At 37.5% G+C, this 15,580-nt stretch overlaps 1 protein-coding gene across 3 annotated transcripts in view; it reads right to left on the reverse strand.

Moving 5' to 3' along the window:
• Positions 1-15,580, reverse strand: part of SLC10A7 (solute carrier family 10 member 7) — a 190,841-nt gene that overhangs the window by 162,469 nt on the left and 12,792 nt on the right. For all 3 annotated transcript variants that reach the window (XM_016206893.2, XM_016206892.2, XM_016206895.2), the window contains 2 exons: positions 15,129-15,265; positions 11,623-11,698 (listed from right to left, as the gene is read on the reverse strand). In XM_016206893.2, coding sequence (XP_016062379.2) covers positions 11,623-11,698; positions 15,129-15,265 — 213 coding nt within the window. The remainder of the gene's footprint in view (positions 1-11,622; positions 11,699-15,128; positions 15,266-15,580) is intronic.

Genomic DNA, 15,580 nt, shown 5'->3' on the forward strand with positions numbered 1-15,580 from the left:
CACACCAGCCATTCTGGAGGAAGCCACCATGTAGAGGGCTGTGGCTGCTGATGCTTAGACAAAGCACAATAGGTGTGAATAACTGAGAGAAGTAAAAATGTTACAAGAGACAGCCAAGCATGTACCTTGATTTTTCTATAGAATTTTTATGACTTTTCTATAAAAGTTTATTTAACAAAGGAAAAATGGATATGAATTATTGCCTTAATAGGACACATTTAAATGGAGACACTGATAGGGCTGGACTTGAACACATTCTTTCAAAAATATCAATCTATTCAAATATATTGCTGTGTCCCAATACACACCAAATACTGCACTAGATACAGAGGATACAACTGTGAATAAGAAAGACATGTTCCCTGCCATCTAATGAAAGCCTCAGTGAGATGCACAGGCACTTACAATATTCTGTGTTACGTGTGCCTTGCCGAGTTAAGGAGCACAGGACCCTGGCAGAGAGATGGTAAAGCTTCCTGAGGCGAGGCTTGCAGTCAAGTACAACTATCAACGTCTACACAACTTCTTAGGGATCATTTTTTACTTGACTGCTGGCCTCTTGGTCTACTCATGGGTCAGCCTTTATTTTTCTCACCTGAGTAGTTCAGACACTAAGCCATGTATAGATGGAGAGTTTCTGGTTCATCCATCCTACCTCGTGTTAACTCGGAGACTGGCAGCAATGAAGCCCAGGCGCTGACAGCAGAGGGCCTGGGTTTGCATCCAGCTCCTCCTCTTTTTCGCTATGTAACTCTGCACAAGTTTCTTAATCCCTTTTTGGTGGGATTAAGCTTTCTCATCTATAAAAATGGAGATAATAAAAGTACCTATCTCAAAAAGTTGTTCAAGGGATTAAAGGAATTAATACACATAAAGCGATCACGCACTCTGAAAGCACTGGCTAGTCTTATTATTTTGATGGCAAGAGCTTACTAGGATCACAGCCATCTCCTACTGCAGGTTATCAGCTAGGTAAATTCACTCCGGGCAGAGGAATTGCTCACAAAAGGTAAGGGTGCTTCCCAGAATTATGCGTTGTTGCAGTACTGTCACTCCATCGTCCTGCTGTGCCCTTTTCCATTCTAGGCCAGAAATTAGTAAAGTGCAGGAAAAATGCTAGCCCTTGCTGATATCCCTAAGAGGCTTCTCTGTAAAGCCTGAGCTTAGGCTTCTCCCAATAGGTGAAAGGCTCCTTATTTAGCAAACAAGCCTCTAATTCAATTAACTTCTTTCTTCTTTCTCTACTGATAATCAATTTATAATGAATTGGGTCTAAAGTTGTATAAGTTCATCAACCATAGGAAAACTGTTTCTTACAAGAGGCTCTTTTTTTACGCCCAGAAGTATTTAAACACAATTTGAAAATTAAAATTTTTTAAAGAGAGCCAAGTCATTCCTCTAACAAAAATGTCATTTTTGATCTACAAAAAGATAATACTATCAAACCAACAGAATTCATGTCTCTCTTTATAGACTACTTGAGTGTGGGAGATCATTTTTAATTTTAATGCCGGCTCTCATTTCTCATATGAAATTGTGACTGTGTAGCCCACCTTTAACAGCAAGTGTGCAAACACACAGCAGAGTAGTTGGCAACTAAAACTACTGAAGAACTGGAAATGTCAAACTTTGGAGAACAGAAAGAATAAGTGCATTCTAACAACTCCATAGGACCCACGCAGTAAGTATTTAGGATGCTTATTTGACAAACACCTAATGTAAACTCAAGTGAGAGTTAAGGTGTATCAGTCCCTATTGACCTTGACAAGGGAAGGCCACAAAAGTTGAAAGCATTTTTTATAGGCTAACTCATTATAAACTTAAAAAAACATTAGTACGTGTGGACAGAAAAGGGGCCACATACTAAACCTGACAAGCTCAGGGGAGGCCTGAATGGTGGGTCCTACAAACTCAGAGACCAAAAGTAACCACATAGGATGGTCTAAACATAAAAATCCCTAATTAAAAGCCTAGGCCTGTAGCTTCCTTGACAAAGGTCAGTCTTCACCTTAAGTGAGCCCTGTGCATTGTTCTTATGTATCTAGGATAACATACCTTTCAAATATCAGAGTAATTTTCTTTTCCAGACCCCTCAAGGCACAGCCGCATGTACTAGCACACAAGAACCACAGAACCCCTCATTGTTATCTTGTTTCCCACACACCATCTCTACATGCTGTAAATGTGTGTTTTTTTAATATTTTTTTATTGATATCAGAGAGAGGAACAGAAAGGGGGAGAGAGATAGAAACATCAATGATGAGAGAGAATCATCTACTGGCTGCCTCTGCACACCCTCTACTGGGAATTGAGCCATCAACCAGGACAGGTGCCCTGACTGGGAATCAAATCGTGACCTCCAGGTTCATGGGTCAATGCTCAACCACTGAGCAACACTGGCTGGGTGTGCTATAAATGTTAATTATTAACTATCCTGTACCCACCAATGTGAAAGAAGTGTTTGTCTATTTTGCCTTTTTATCCAATCCCAGAAATTTCTCCACTTTGCTTTCTCCTTAATTTACCACCAGTGGATTTCATGTAACCCTCCTTATATCGCCTCCTTTGATTCTAATGTATAAAATAAGCTGCAAAACTGCCATACTCTGGAGCATTTTCTCAGTCTGTTGAGATTTTGCTTCCCAGCAACTGTTGTCAAGTTTGGCTCAAACTCATAAAAATTCTCTATAGGTTTGGACATTTCTTTTATGTTGACATATGTATAAATACATAAATATGCTTTACCTCATATATGTAATTTCTCAGACTACCAGGTGAGTAATGCTAAAAGTAGACATCAAACACCTGCTCTGATTGCTCGGCAAGTGTATCCTCTGCTAAAGGCCAGGTGGCCTGGCGGCAAAGGCGGTGTCAGTGTGCCACAGTGTGGAAAGCTGGCATTGTTTAAATACCTCTCATCCAAAATCAGGACTGTTCCTTACGTCTGTGGCTGAGTTGGACCCAAAGATGAGGGTTCAAATGACTTCAAACATAGAGAGAAGAATGACTCAGGAACAAATCTGACAATGCTAAGCGTGGCGTTTCAAGATCAGGTCCCTGGAGGACATTCTTATTGGGATGGGAAAGGAGTCAGGCAAGAAAAAAAGAGTGATAAGAGATATAGCAAGAAAACTGGGAGAAGTGTTGGGGAAGAAAAGGACATTGGACGTGAGTAGCCATGGTGTCAAAGGACGGAGTTAAGTCACAGAGGATGAGAACTGAGAAATGGCAACTGGATTTGGTGAACAGAAATCACTGCCAAGCATTAAGAAGACTCTTTTGGTTACAGTGGATGAAATGGAAGACAATTTGAGAGGCATGAAGGGATTAAATGAGAGACGTCTAAATTAACATACAAAAATTTGGGGAAATCTAGGTATATTTCACAAGTTTTATAGCAGCTTAAAGCAAACACACTTGACTCTTCTTTCTAATGACCTTAAGGATGCTAACCCAATTCAGAAGATGAAACTGAAGTTAAAGGTAGATATGCAAGAAGAGAAGGGAAGGGAAAGTCTTGCTGCTGCAGAAAAAACTGTTGCTATTTCCCAGACAGCCAGGAGCCTACACAGCCAGCTTGCAAGAGGTCTCAACACTGCCAGCTGTTTTCAGATATAAGATTCCTCTAAGATGCCATTAAACTTCCACTGCAAGCAAAAGCAGCAACAGCTCCATTTAACAGAGGAGAAAGGTAAGGCCCAGAAAGGCCAAGTGATTGCTGAAGCTGAGACAAGTGACTGACAGATCAGATTTTCATCTCACTCTCAGTTCTCTCTGCTCATCAGATCTCCTCTAGCCTTTATAAATGTTTCAATGAATCTTATCTTCATGCATTGGATTAGCAAGATCAACTCCCCACTGATAATGCAAAATAACCCTGAAATGTTCCAGGCCTCCTTGGTAAGCCAGACTTTGAACTTTCTGTCTCCGTTTAGACTGTGATGATCTTGATCTTTCACCTCTAGCAAAATTCCTCTCATAGCTATAACTTTAAGGTTAGTAATGAGTGCTTCATTTGCTTTCCGAGCAGATAGGAAACCTTTTTTAAATATACTCAGGTTGCCAAGACCTTCGTCTATAACTGAAAGAGTTCACCACATGCAGTAATTTTCTTTGCTCAGGAGACATTCTTAAATTTTCTGAAGGGATTTGGACACTAACCTCATTGATCAAATTCATACCCCCAGCCCCCCGCACACAAACACTTTTAACTTGTTACCTTTGTACTATACCTGAAATCAAACCTTTCCCTAAAATGTATTTGGAATTTTATATGACTATCAAAGGGTTCTAAAATCCTTCAACCTGATAAGTAAAATATAATAAAAAAGCCAGCAAACTGTGTTTATATTAAAGAAAGTACACTATCCTAGCCCCGTCTAGGCAAGAGGACAGCATAGTGTCCACAAGAAGCAAACACAGCCCAGATCCCGAAATTGAAGTCTGGCTGTCCCGCACAGCCAAGTGGGGATGAGCTTGCTTGGGGTATATTTTGGGTTTTTTTATACTAAAAAAGGAAAAAAATAATTTGGTGATATGAGCCAATATAAAGCCATTCCACTCTGTTTTGCCTACTTTTGTGAGGTTTATAAGATGAGACAGAGATTTTTGAATAGTATAATGTGACACTAAATGCAGGCTTCTGGAAGGCAGGCCCCAGGTCTTATTCTCCTATCTGTTCATTCTCTCTGGTAGAAAACAGTACCTATACAAAGTGAGCGATTAACTACTGGGTAAGTGTCACATTATTTCTAAAGCTGGGTGGTAGGTATAATGGTGTTTATTATTATGCTTTAAACTATATATGTGTTTTACATACCTTTTACAGATCTGTTTTTTTTCATATATATATATATTTTAAGTAGAATCCTGAGGCCCATCCATCACATATTCTAATTAAATATGTCTAAGGTGAAGATGAGAATTTTTCCCCCCTAATAACCCCAGGTAATACCAGTGTAGGTAATCTACAGAATCCACTTTGAGAAACAAAAACATAAACAAGCCAAGACATATAACATACCTATAATCAGTACACTGCTATTAGTGCTGAAGGTGCCTTATTTTCATGATAGAAATTACCAGGCTCAGTTGCAAACGCAGGTAACACAGAGTTTAGCATAAAATGTTACTCTCAGATATGACGGGAGACATCTTCGTAACTTGCTGTTGTTTATATCTATTAGGATTCTTAATGCTTTTCTATTCTTTCTTTTTTCCTTCAGCTATTTGAAGGCAGAAATTTTACAAAGTTATACAGCTTTGCAACTTTACCTGAGAATTAAGAACTCAAACTGACTTCACATTTTTAGGCAATGGCTTTTAGCTGACTCCTTCCCTATGTCAGCTTGCAAAAGAAAATACTGAGGTCAAAGAAGATAGTGCATCTTCTCCCAAACTCTACCTTTCTTACTTTATCATTAAATACCAGCATAAGTGATAGAGAAATGAAATATCTCTATAACAACAGAATGAAAACTACGTAACACCTTCTCTCCAAACTCCGGGAAATGATTTTCCAGTTTCTTAAAAAAAAGCCTTCTTTTATAATCGGAATCCCTGTGGTAGTTACTATAAAGCAGAAGTTACTTGAATTTTAATACAATCATTTTCTTAGCAAGTCCCATAAGGTTTAAAACCTCTGTAAGACTTCTGGGGAAAAAATTATATTTTTTAGCACAGAACTTTACATTTGGAACAGAAATTTAAACCAAACAAATGTATAGTTTCAAAGAAAAAGTGCTTATCCTACATCTCCCATGTTATAATAAAATAGAAAACACTTTTTGTCTACCTTCTTTCTTGTATTTAGAAATAAAATTAGGGTTCACCAAGCCTTATTACTTTTTCTATTATTTAAGAAAGAAACTAAAACTGCATACATACACACACACACACACACAACCAACATCATCATCAATCAGACCCTGTCAACAGCACACTTTTGAAAAGTTACATTTAAAACACCCGAATAAATAAATAATAATCACAAAAAAAGAACCTAACCATGTTTCCAATATTTAAATAAAAGTAGTTTAAAATTTAAAAGCCACAAAATAAGACTGCCAGTCAGCTATACTCTAAACAGTTTCACTTTAATACCTAAAGCATATGCATTCTAGCGTCTGCATTGTTATGCGATTCATTGAGTTCCTTCTGCTGCTTAAAATCACTATAAATCCTAGTTGTCTCCCTGAAACAAAAATACCTAAGTTATAAAAACAGAAACTGTTTTATAACTTCAACTAAAGGCACTTCTCGCCAAAGTACAAGCTGTGAGTTTAAAGGATGCAATAACTTCCCATCCATGACAAAAACCTTTTGGTAACCAACAGTTTTATGAAAAAAACTTTAAAATGAAAGGTATATTAGTAACAGAAAAAAATTTCTTCCTAAGTTATATAATAACTTTGCAAAATAAAGCCAAGAGAATAATTTCAAATGACACTATTATGTCTGCATATATCCCCCAAATCACTAAGTACAAATATGCTACATAATCACAGAATTTCTTTTATATTTGAGGGCATACACTAAACATGTGTATGTATTAAAGATGTATATGTAAATATATGAGAGCATAACTAAATGTTAAGAAGTTTAGTAACACAAAGTAGAATTAAAACAGGGTTTCTTACATGTCATAAATTCTGCCAAGACTAGTCAGTTTGAAAAAACATAGAAATGCACCCCAGCAATTTATCTACCATCTTGAAATCCTCGTGGGTACAAAGCCACCATGTGGCAGACAGAACAGAGAATCACAGAGGAGACTCAGAACCTTCACCCAATGGCACCTGACACTGGATTCAGCTCTCGGACCTCTTCATTTACATGCACCAATAAATTCACTTTTCATCCGTAGACTACATTAATCTTCCCTTAAATTTACTTCAGCAAAAGCTTATATTCAGTTACTTTATAACATTATTTTAGGAAAATATTAAACTTAAAATGATCTTATATTTTCACTTGCAGATCATTTTCTTCCATAATCTGACACAAGTATAAAAGTCTTATTCATTTAACATCAGAAGATTCGGCCAAAATGGACTGCACGAGCTTCATTTCTGAAGCTCAATTTTCAATATTTATGAAAAACTGAATCTTACTCCTCAATGCTTGATAGTCATGAAGATGTACCATATAAACATTTAAAGAACTAGACCAATGATTTTAGAAAACAAAGGAAATGTTTGTAAACTCAACCTTATTAACATAAAACATTAATGTAAACAATTTAAATATCTACTGAGTAATGAACATGTAAACACACTTTTTAATGCTATATGTTAATGTCAAGAAAATGAATGAACTTTGAACTTCTGCCAAAAGTCATTTGAGAACAAAAGGTTTTTTGGCCTTATGGCTCTTAAGGGAATCACATCAGAAAGAAAGGCACAAATGACACATTTAAACCAATTAACAGTGATCTCAGATATTACCAAAAGAGACCCTTTCCTCAAATCATTTCAAGGTGATAGAAAACCACAGCAGGCACTAGTCCAAGACTCCTATAACTCCTCTATCTCACTAATTATGTGGTAACTGAAAGAATTAGCTGGCATAATGAAACCCTGGGTTTCCAATGATCTGTCAATTCTATTCCTACACCAAAAAGCTAAGTGCGGCTAAGAAAAAAACACACAAACACACAACCGTGATGCCTGGCTTCACTTTTAATGCATGACTGAATCTCGGCTGGGTCCTCAGTGCGGCCTGGTAACGCTACTACACTCTCCAGCTAACTCACTCTCCTCATCTAGATGGTAATGGCACATTTCTCCTCTCAGCTCAAACATTCATAGCACTTACCTTGTCATGACTCTCAGCTGCTGAGAAAAAATAAAATCATCAGAAGAGAACTCCCAAGTGTACCCCCCTACCCATCTCCACGGATCTATACCTGCACTCTGCCTTCCCTCCTGTTATTATAAACGAAAGGTCCAAGCTCCTATTGCAGCTCATACAACCTGACCATTCTCTCCCACTTGCCCAAATGAATTACCCCAGCACCCTCTCTCAAATCAACAGCTCCCTCTCTGCTGCACAGTTCGCATCAAAGTAGAAACATGCAGTCATTTTGGCACTAAAAATAATCTTGACTCCACATCCTCTGTTAAATGAGGCCCCATTTCTCTATTCCCTTTAATCGTAAAAGACCTAAAAACAGATGTTTGTAACCCTAGTCTCTAATTTCTCTCTCCCTGTTTTTCCTTGAACCTACTCCAAACAAGCATTTGCCCCTATTCTCTACCAAAACCACTCTGGCCAAGGTTACCAGTAATTTCCATGTAGCTTAAAGGGTTAATTCTCAGAATTCACCTTACACAACTTATACCAGCAGATTTGACATAGCTGATCATACCCTCTTCCTTCAAACACTTTCATCACCTGGCTTCCAGGATAACACACTTCCTTGTTTTTCTTTCCATCTCACTACGTTTTCTATGTTGCCTTTGCTGGTTACTACTCCTCATTACCCCGACCTCATAATGATGGAGGGTCCCAGAGCTCAGTCCTTGAACCTCTTTTCTTTTCTTTCTATGCTCTCTTCCCAGGTAATCGCCTCCAATATTGGCTTGAAATACCATTTATTCACTGATGACTCCCTAATGTATATCTCCATTTTAGACCTGAACTCTCAACACTGTATCTCTAATTGCTTACTGACATTTCCATTTGGACATGTAATAGGCACCTTAACACAACAAAACACAAACTCCTGATCTTTACCCATGTGGCTAACGTCACAAGTGTTCACTAACGTCCAGTTCTCTTCTCCTCCAGGGCACATCAATAACAACACATAGTAAAGCCATATGACTTGTTCTGGCCAATTTAATGTGAACAGAAGTGCCTTGTATCACTTCCAGCCTGGACAGAGGAAAGCCCATTGGTGACTCTCCAATCTCTCTCTTTCCCTGCTGTGGCAACTGAAAATGCTGTGTTCCATCCAGATGGTGTACCTTTAAGACATGGGGCCTCCATTAACCAGGCTTCCTTAGTGACTGCAAAGACCTTCCAACTGACCCACACAGGACATGTACCATGAGCAAGAAATAAGCCTATACGTTTGATCATTGAGATTTTGGCATTCTTAGTTATCACCCAGACTGATACCCCCCAAACCTCACATAGTACTCATCTCCATGTCAGCAACTCCATCCTTTCAGCTGCTCAGTCAGAAACTCTGAAGTCATTCTTGACATCTTTCTTTTTCTCACACCCCATATCCAATTCATCAGCATATCCTGTGCCTTTAAAATACGTAAGGAATCCAACCACACTTTAGTGCCTCCACTACCATCCTGCTCTTCAAGACACTGGTAAGAAATTGAAAAAACAAACCACACACTGGGAGAAAATACTTACAAAGTATGTATCTGATGAAAGGGACTTGTAACTGGAATATATAAAACTCTCAAATCTCATCAATAAGAAAACCAAATACCCAATTTAAAAAAAAGCAAAAGGTTTAACAGACATTTTACCAAAAAAGACATAGACAGCAAATAAACACGTGTAAAGATAATAATGCTCACCATCACTAGTCACTGGGACACGCAAATTAAATTAAAACTACAATGAGATACTACTATCATTCTGATACACATATCAGAATAGCTGAAATTAAAAAGACTGACAATAGCGAGCGTTGCTGAGATGTGAAGCACTGGAACTCTCATGCACCACTGCTTGAAATGCAAAATGGTACAATCCCTTTAGAAAATACTTTGGCAATTTCTTAAAAAGTTAAACATGCACCTGTGGTAAAAAGAAGAGTACCTGTATATGAAAAGAAATGGTTCACTTCAGAAGCTATTTATAGATGATTTATAACTATTCACTGGTGATTCCTCCCTTGGCTGAAATGCACTAAAACATATCCATACTAGATCAGGGGTGGGGAACGTCTGGCCTGGAGGCCATATAAGGCCCGAGAAATCATTTGGTCTGGCCCTGTCAAGTCAACCGCAGGTGGGACCCAAAATTCAATAAATCTAGGAGCTTTTTTCATAGCAACAACAATTTGGTAGGCCCAGGAATGATGTTATAAATATCCAAATGGTGCTTGGCAGAAAAAAGGTTCCCTACCCCTATAAGATGATCCAGCCATTCTACCGCTAAGTATTCCAAAGAGAACTGAAAGTTTACTTCCACGTAAAGATCTATACAAAAATGTGTATAGCTCCAATGTGGAAACTGCACAAATCTCCATCAACAAGTGAATGGATAAACAAATTGTGGCACAACAATACAAAATAATACAACTCAGCAATAAAAAGGAATGAAAAATTGATATACACAATATAGATAAATTGCAAAATAATTATGCTGAGTAAAAATAGAGCAAAAAAAGAGTACACACTGTATGATTCCATTATATAAAACTCTAGAAAATGCAAACTAATCCACAGTGATAAAAAAACAGATCAGTGTTACCAGGAGAAAAGGAATGCTAAAAAGGACAGGAGAGAAGGATACCAAAGGGTACAAGGAAACTTTTTAGGGTGATGCACATGTTCTCTATCTTCATTCTAGTGAGGGTTTCACAGGTATATACATATGTCAAAACATTAAATTGTTTAAATTTATGCAGTTTATTGTATGTCAATAATACTTCAATAAACCTGTTTGTAAAAAGAATATAGCATGTGATCAAGAAATATTTTTTAAATGTATGAAGTGGATGAAAATGAAAACGGATGCTGAGAAAGCAAACTCCTAAGAATGAAGTGAAGCTGCAACCCCTTATACCTTCCCTTATTCGACAGCATTCTTTTCTGAACGATGGACTGTGTAAGTGGAAAAGGAGGAATAAGCCACAAGGCCAAGTCCCTCGGTACAAAGTTGTAGGGCCTTTCAGCCCAGAAGAACCACCCACAAGTAGCTTCTGAAATGAACAACTGCTATCCCAATACACAAGCACTCTTCTTATGCCAGTCCCCTAGCAGCCGGACAATTTCTTTGAACTTATCTTAGAAATTTGGCCTTAATTCTCCTTTGTATATTATCTTCACTAGCCATTAAACTTACACTGACCCTTTTTCCACAAATTTAATTTGTTTCAAATTTTTTAAGAACTAAGGAATGGCTGTAGCGGTGTCCTTGGTTTGTGAGTCTTGGATGGAAAGTCCTTTTCCTTGGATTCCTTGTCCTCTGTCTCCCAACTTCCCACTAAGGTAGAGAAATCACCATCCCTATTTCATTCACCTCCCTTGTTCTTCTCTTTGAAATCCCAAATTCCACTCACTATCATCAATTTTAGCATCATCCTAATACAGGGGTGGGGTACCTTTTTTCTACCAAGGGCCATTTGGATATTTATAACATCATTCTCAGGCCATACAAAATTATCAACTTAAAAATTAGCCTGCTGTATTTGGTCAAACACTTAATTGAATTTATTGACTTTTGAGTCCCCCTTCGGTTGCCTTGGCAGGGCCAGACCAAATGATTTCGGTCCAAGGGCCAGATGTTCCAATATATAAATAACCTGTTTCTTTCATAAGCTGCTATGGTTATGTGTTTTCTGTGACATGACTCCTTTGTCATAAAATATAAAAATAAAAGCACAGCACCCACTTCTGTTTAAATAAAGTTAACCCCATGACTCACCTCATTTCCACCAACCGCCTTGGTTAAAATCACTGCAGAAGACACAGGGGGAGGCATGCAACCTACAGTCTGCAAACTGAAAAATAAAAGAAAGTGCAATTATAAATAGTATTTTTTTCAATCATAACAGTTTTCACTACATTCATTCTAAAATAGCAGAGCTGCGTAAATGAAAACAGGAGAGTGATTATTGACGCACATGCCCTGTTGAGTTCAGACAATTCTTTAAGAGGCAACATGGCTTAGAAGATGCTGCAAATGCCTGGGGACACTCATTCCATTCACAGCCCTGAGCAATGTTATTTTTAAAGTTATTTAAGCTCTTACTATATAATTTTTAAAAAATAGTCAAGTTAGAGTAAGTATAGTCATTGAAAGATAACCAAAATGGTTAATCCTTTGGTAAATGTATATAATTTAGCCTGGGGTTATTTTCAGGTGTCTTTTCCTTACATTTTTTGGTAGAAATTTTTTCGCAAAAATAAAATTTTAAAATCACTTCCAAAGTTCAAAAATATTTAACAAAACATAAGCTTACATGTGCTGATTCCTTTCTACAAAATAGCAATTCTCAAACTTTCATCTCATAAAAGGCATTTTCATGTTGTACTTTCAATATAGAAACAGGCATGACACAATCATATACTTCCTGAATTCAGACTCTAATGTGAATTCTAGTGTCTATTCCAAATTTGGTTTTTAATACCCAGATCATGACAAGAAGTCTATTCTCTGAGTTTAGGATAGAAAATACATTGCATAACCAGCAAATGAAACTATGAGTAGTAAATCTAAAGTGCTCAAGATAAAAAACATTACTCAGCATTCATGTAGAATGTACACTGCATGCTTGTTTATTCAGCATACAGAAATTGCTGGCCCCACTCTACACCACCTGTACACCCAGTACAATGCTATCAGATGAATCCTCCTTCATGACCACGTTTTAGCCTATTACTTTCGTTTGCCACATTTAAGAACTCTCCATCATGTACAGATTCAGTAGTTCTCATCTTTGTAAAGTTGGCCTTACAGAAGCTTTTTTTTTGAGAGAGAGAAGGGAAAAGGGGAGAGAAACATCGATGTGAGAGCTAAACGTTGATCGGCTGCCTCCCGCACACCCCCTACTGGGATCGAGCCCGAAACCTGGAATCAAATGTGCCCCCACCAGGAATCAAACCAGTGACCCCTCAGTGCATGGGATCCCAACCAACTGAGCCACACCAGCCAGGGCTTAAGGAAGCTTTTCATCTTTCTCCCACTAACGTCTCATGTTTGAATTCTGTTTTAGGAGTACACAACCCTTGCTGAACTTCTTACCCTTTAACTGATTATACCACTCATCTGACAAATCATATGCTGCCCCATTTTGGTTGGTTACTATTTTATATATATGTCCTACATATCCAACTAAATGGAGTTCCCTTAATACAAGCAAAATGAGTTAATATCTTCCTATTTCTTGAGTGCTCTTTACTTGGCAGATACTCAATAACTATTGGTAATATGCATTATACAGAGGTGGGCAAAAGTAGCTTTACAGTTGTGAGTGCATGAAACAGTTTACTGTTATCATATTATTTATCAATTATTGTATTATTTATTTTGTATGACAATGGCAAACCTACTTTTGCCCACCTCGTACATTGTTGCTCTATATGATGTCATCATATTTAAACAACATTTTATGCTTTTCAGTAAAATTTTATGTTCATTCTCTCAAAATCAATCTGGCTAAAACAGCACCCTTGATTTTCCCCTCTCACCCTAACTCATTTCTCTCCAGCTAAGTAACAGATGTCACCAATTACCCTGTGGCTCATACCCCAAATCCAGGAAGTCATCTGTGATTCCTCCCTGTCCTCCTCTCTCCATAGCCTATCCATCCCTGGGTTCTGAGAACTCTAATTTTAAAATATATCCTTTATGCATCCACTTCTCCCTAACGTGCTGCTACACCACACCAGCCTCCAAGCTGGTCTCCTAGCTTTCTCTCGGGCCCTTCTACTATCTATTACTATCCAGAGTCATTGGGAGACTCATTGGCAAATATAAATAAGACAACACCACTTTCTCATTTAATTCCCTCTAGTAGCTTCCTGTAGCACTCAGAATAAAATCTGAATGCTTTACCATGGCCTACAATGCTCTGAGTGACTGGTTCCTGCCTACCTTTCCAACTCCAAGTCATATTAGTCATATCACCAGGTTCTGGCCACCATGGTTGCTTTTGTGGCCCTTGAACATACCAGGGTTGGTCCTGCCTTGGAGCCCTTGTACATTGTTTCCTTTGCCGAAACACTCTGCCCCCAGAACTCTACAACCTAAATTAATCACCAGCCTGTGCACCTAACCACTTTCAACCATATCATAGTGTTTTACTTCACATCACTTATTTGTGTCTTGGTCATCTATTTACTTGTTTACTGACAATCACACCCTGAGTCTCTTCAATGAGCAAAACTCATTGGGTCTTGGCCAATTTTGTTCCCTGTTGGTTTTCCAATACCTATAATAATTCCTGGCATATAGTAGGAGCTAAATAAATTATTTAATTGATTTCCCTGATATTGTTGTTAAACAGGCAATAAAAGCATGATTATCTTCATTTTATAAACTGGGAAACTGAGATTCAAAACTATCAAATGCCTTTCCTCAGAGTCTCATAGCAAGTTAGGGACAGGGTCAGAGTGCAATCGCAGGGCTTTAAGTTCAGTATTTTAGCTATTATACCATGATGCTAACATCTGGTCAGTTTTAAACCAACTCAAATAATTTTTTAAAAATCATCAAATGCTTTAAATAAACACGGCAACATTTTTAATAGAAGAAAGATTCTAATAAAAATCTTGTTAATTCAACTATCCAATCAAACATAAAACAGAACAAGTAAAAAAGTAAATGTTTGTCCCCTGTATATATTTTTTTCTTTCCTATACATTTTAAAGGCACATTATACTCAGTCATTACCTGTGTACATTTGGTAAAATAATTCTTAAAAGTTAAAGCACCCAATTGATAGCCTACATTTTTACATATACATATGGATCTTATAATCTCTAGTCACTTCCATTTTTCTCCCAACATAACTCTTAAATTCCCAGAAGTGCTCATCTAGAACCTTAGGATTAAGAATATGAGTATATTTTAACATTCTGTCACAAAATTCTTTGATGGATCTCCTTGATGAAACACTATCATTTGAAAGAATAATAATGCTAAAAGTGTTTTTATTTTCTTATATCACATGTAAGCCCTTTTATATATAGTTGTTACACAAACAGTAATGTCACTAAAGATGCCCCATTAAAAGTGGACCCTTCATGAACATATGTGCATATATGTATAGCCCATGGTCACAGACAACAACATAAAAGTGGCAGAGGGGGTGAGGGGATGGGGGATGGGTGAAGAAGGACAAGGAGGGGGAAATGGGGGACATCTGCAATAGTGCCAACAATAAAAAATTAATTAAAAAGTGGACTCTTCAAAACATTTAAACATACCCTTTTAAGAGCCATTCATTGATCGGAGTGATTGATAAGAGCTGAAGAAAAAGCCATATTGTTGCTGGGAAGAATGCAAGTGTAAAGATCTGAATGAAAAGATGCAGTCGTATATGCACCAAAGCACTGGTCAGCTCCTGCAAGAAAGGACACAAAATAACGAAAGTAAGAAAACTATTTCTGAAGAGAGACTGTGACTAAAATAACATAAGTTAGGTTTTTGTAATTGAGATATAGTTGACATATAGCATTATATTAGCTTCAGGTGTATAACATGATGATTCAATATTTGTATATATTGCAAAATGATCACCATAATAAGTCTAGTTACACCCATCAATTCAGAGTTATTTCATAGCTAAATTTTTTACCGATAAACACATGCATAAGAGAAGAACTTGAAGAAAAAAGTTATTGATGATGTTTATGAAACTATTCATAAAGATTATGAC

Source organism: Miniopterus natalensis, chromosome 4 (assembly GCF_054644295.1).
Source record: "Miniopterus natalensis isolate mMinNat1 chromosome 4, mMinNat1.hap1, whole genome shotgun sequence".
Lineage (NCBI taxonomy): Eukaryota > Metazoa > Chordata > Mammalia > Chiroptera > Miniopteridae > Miniopterus > Miniopterus natalensis.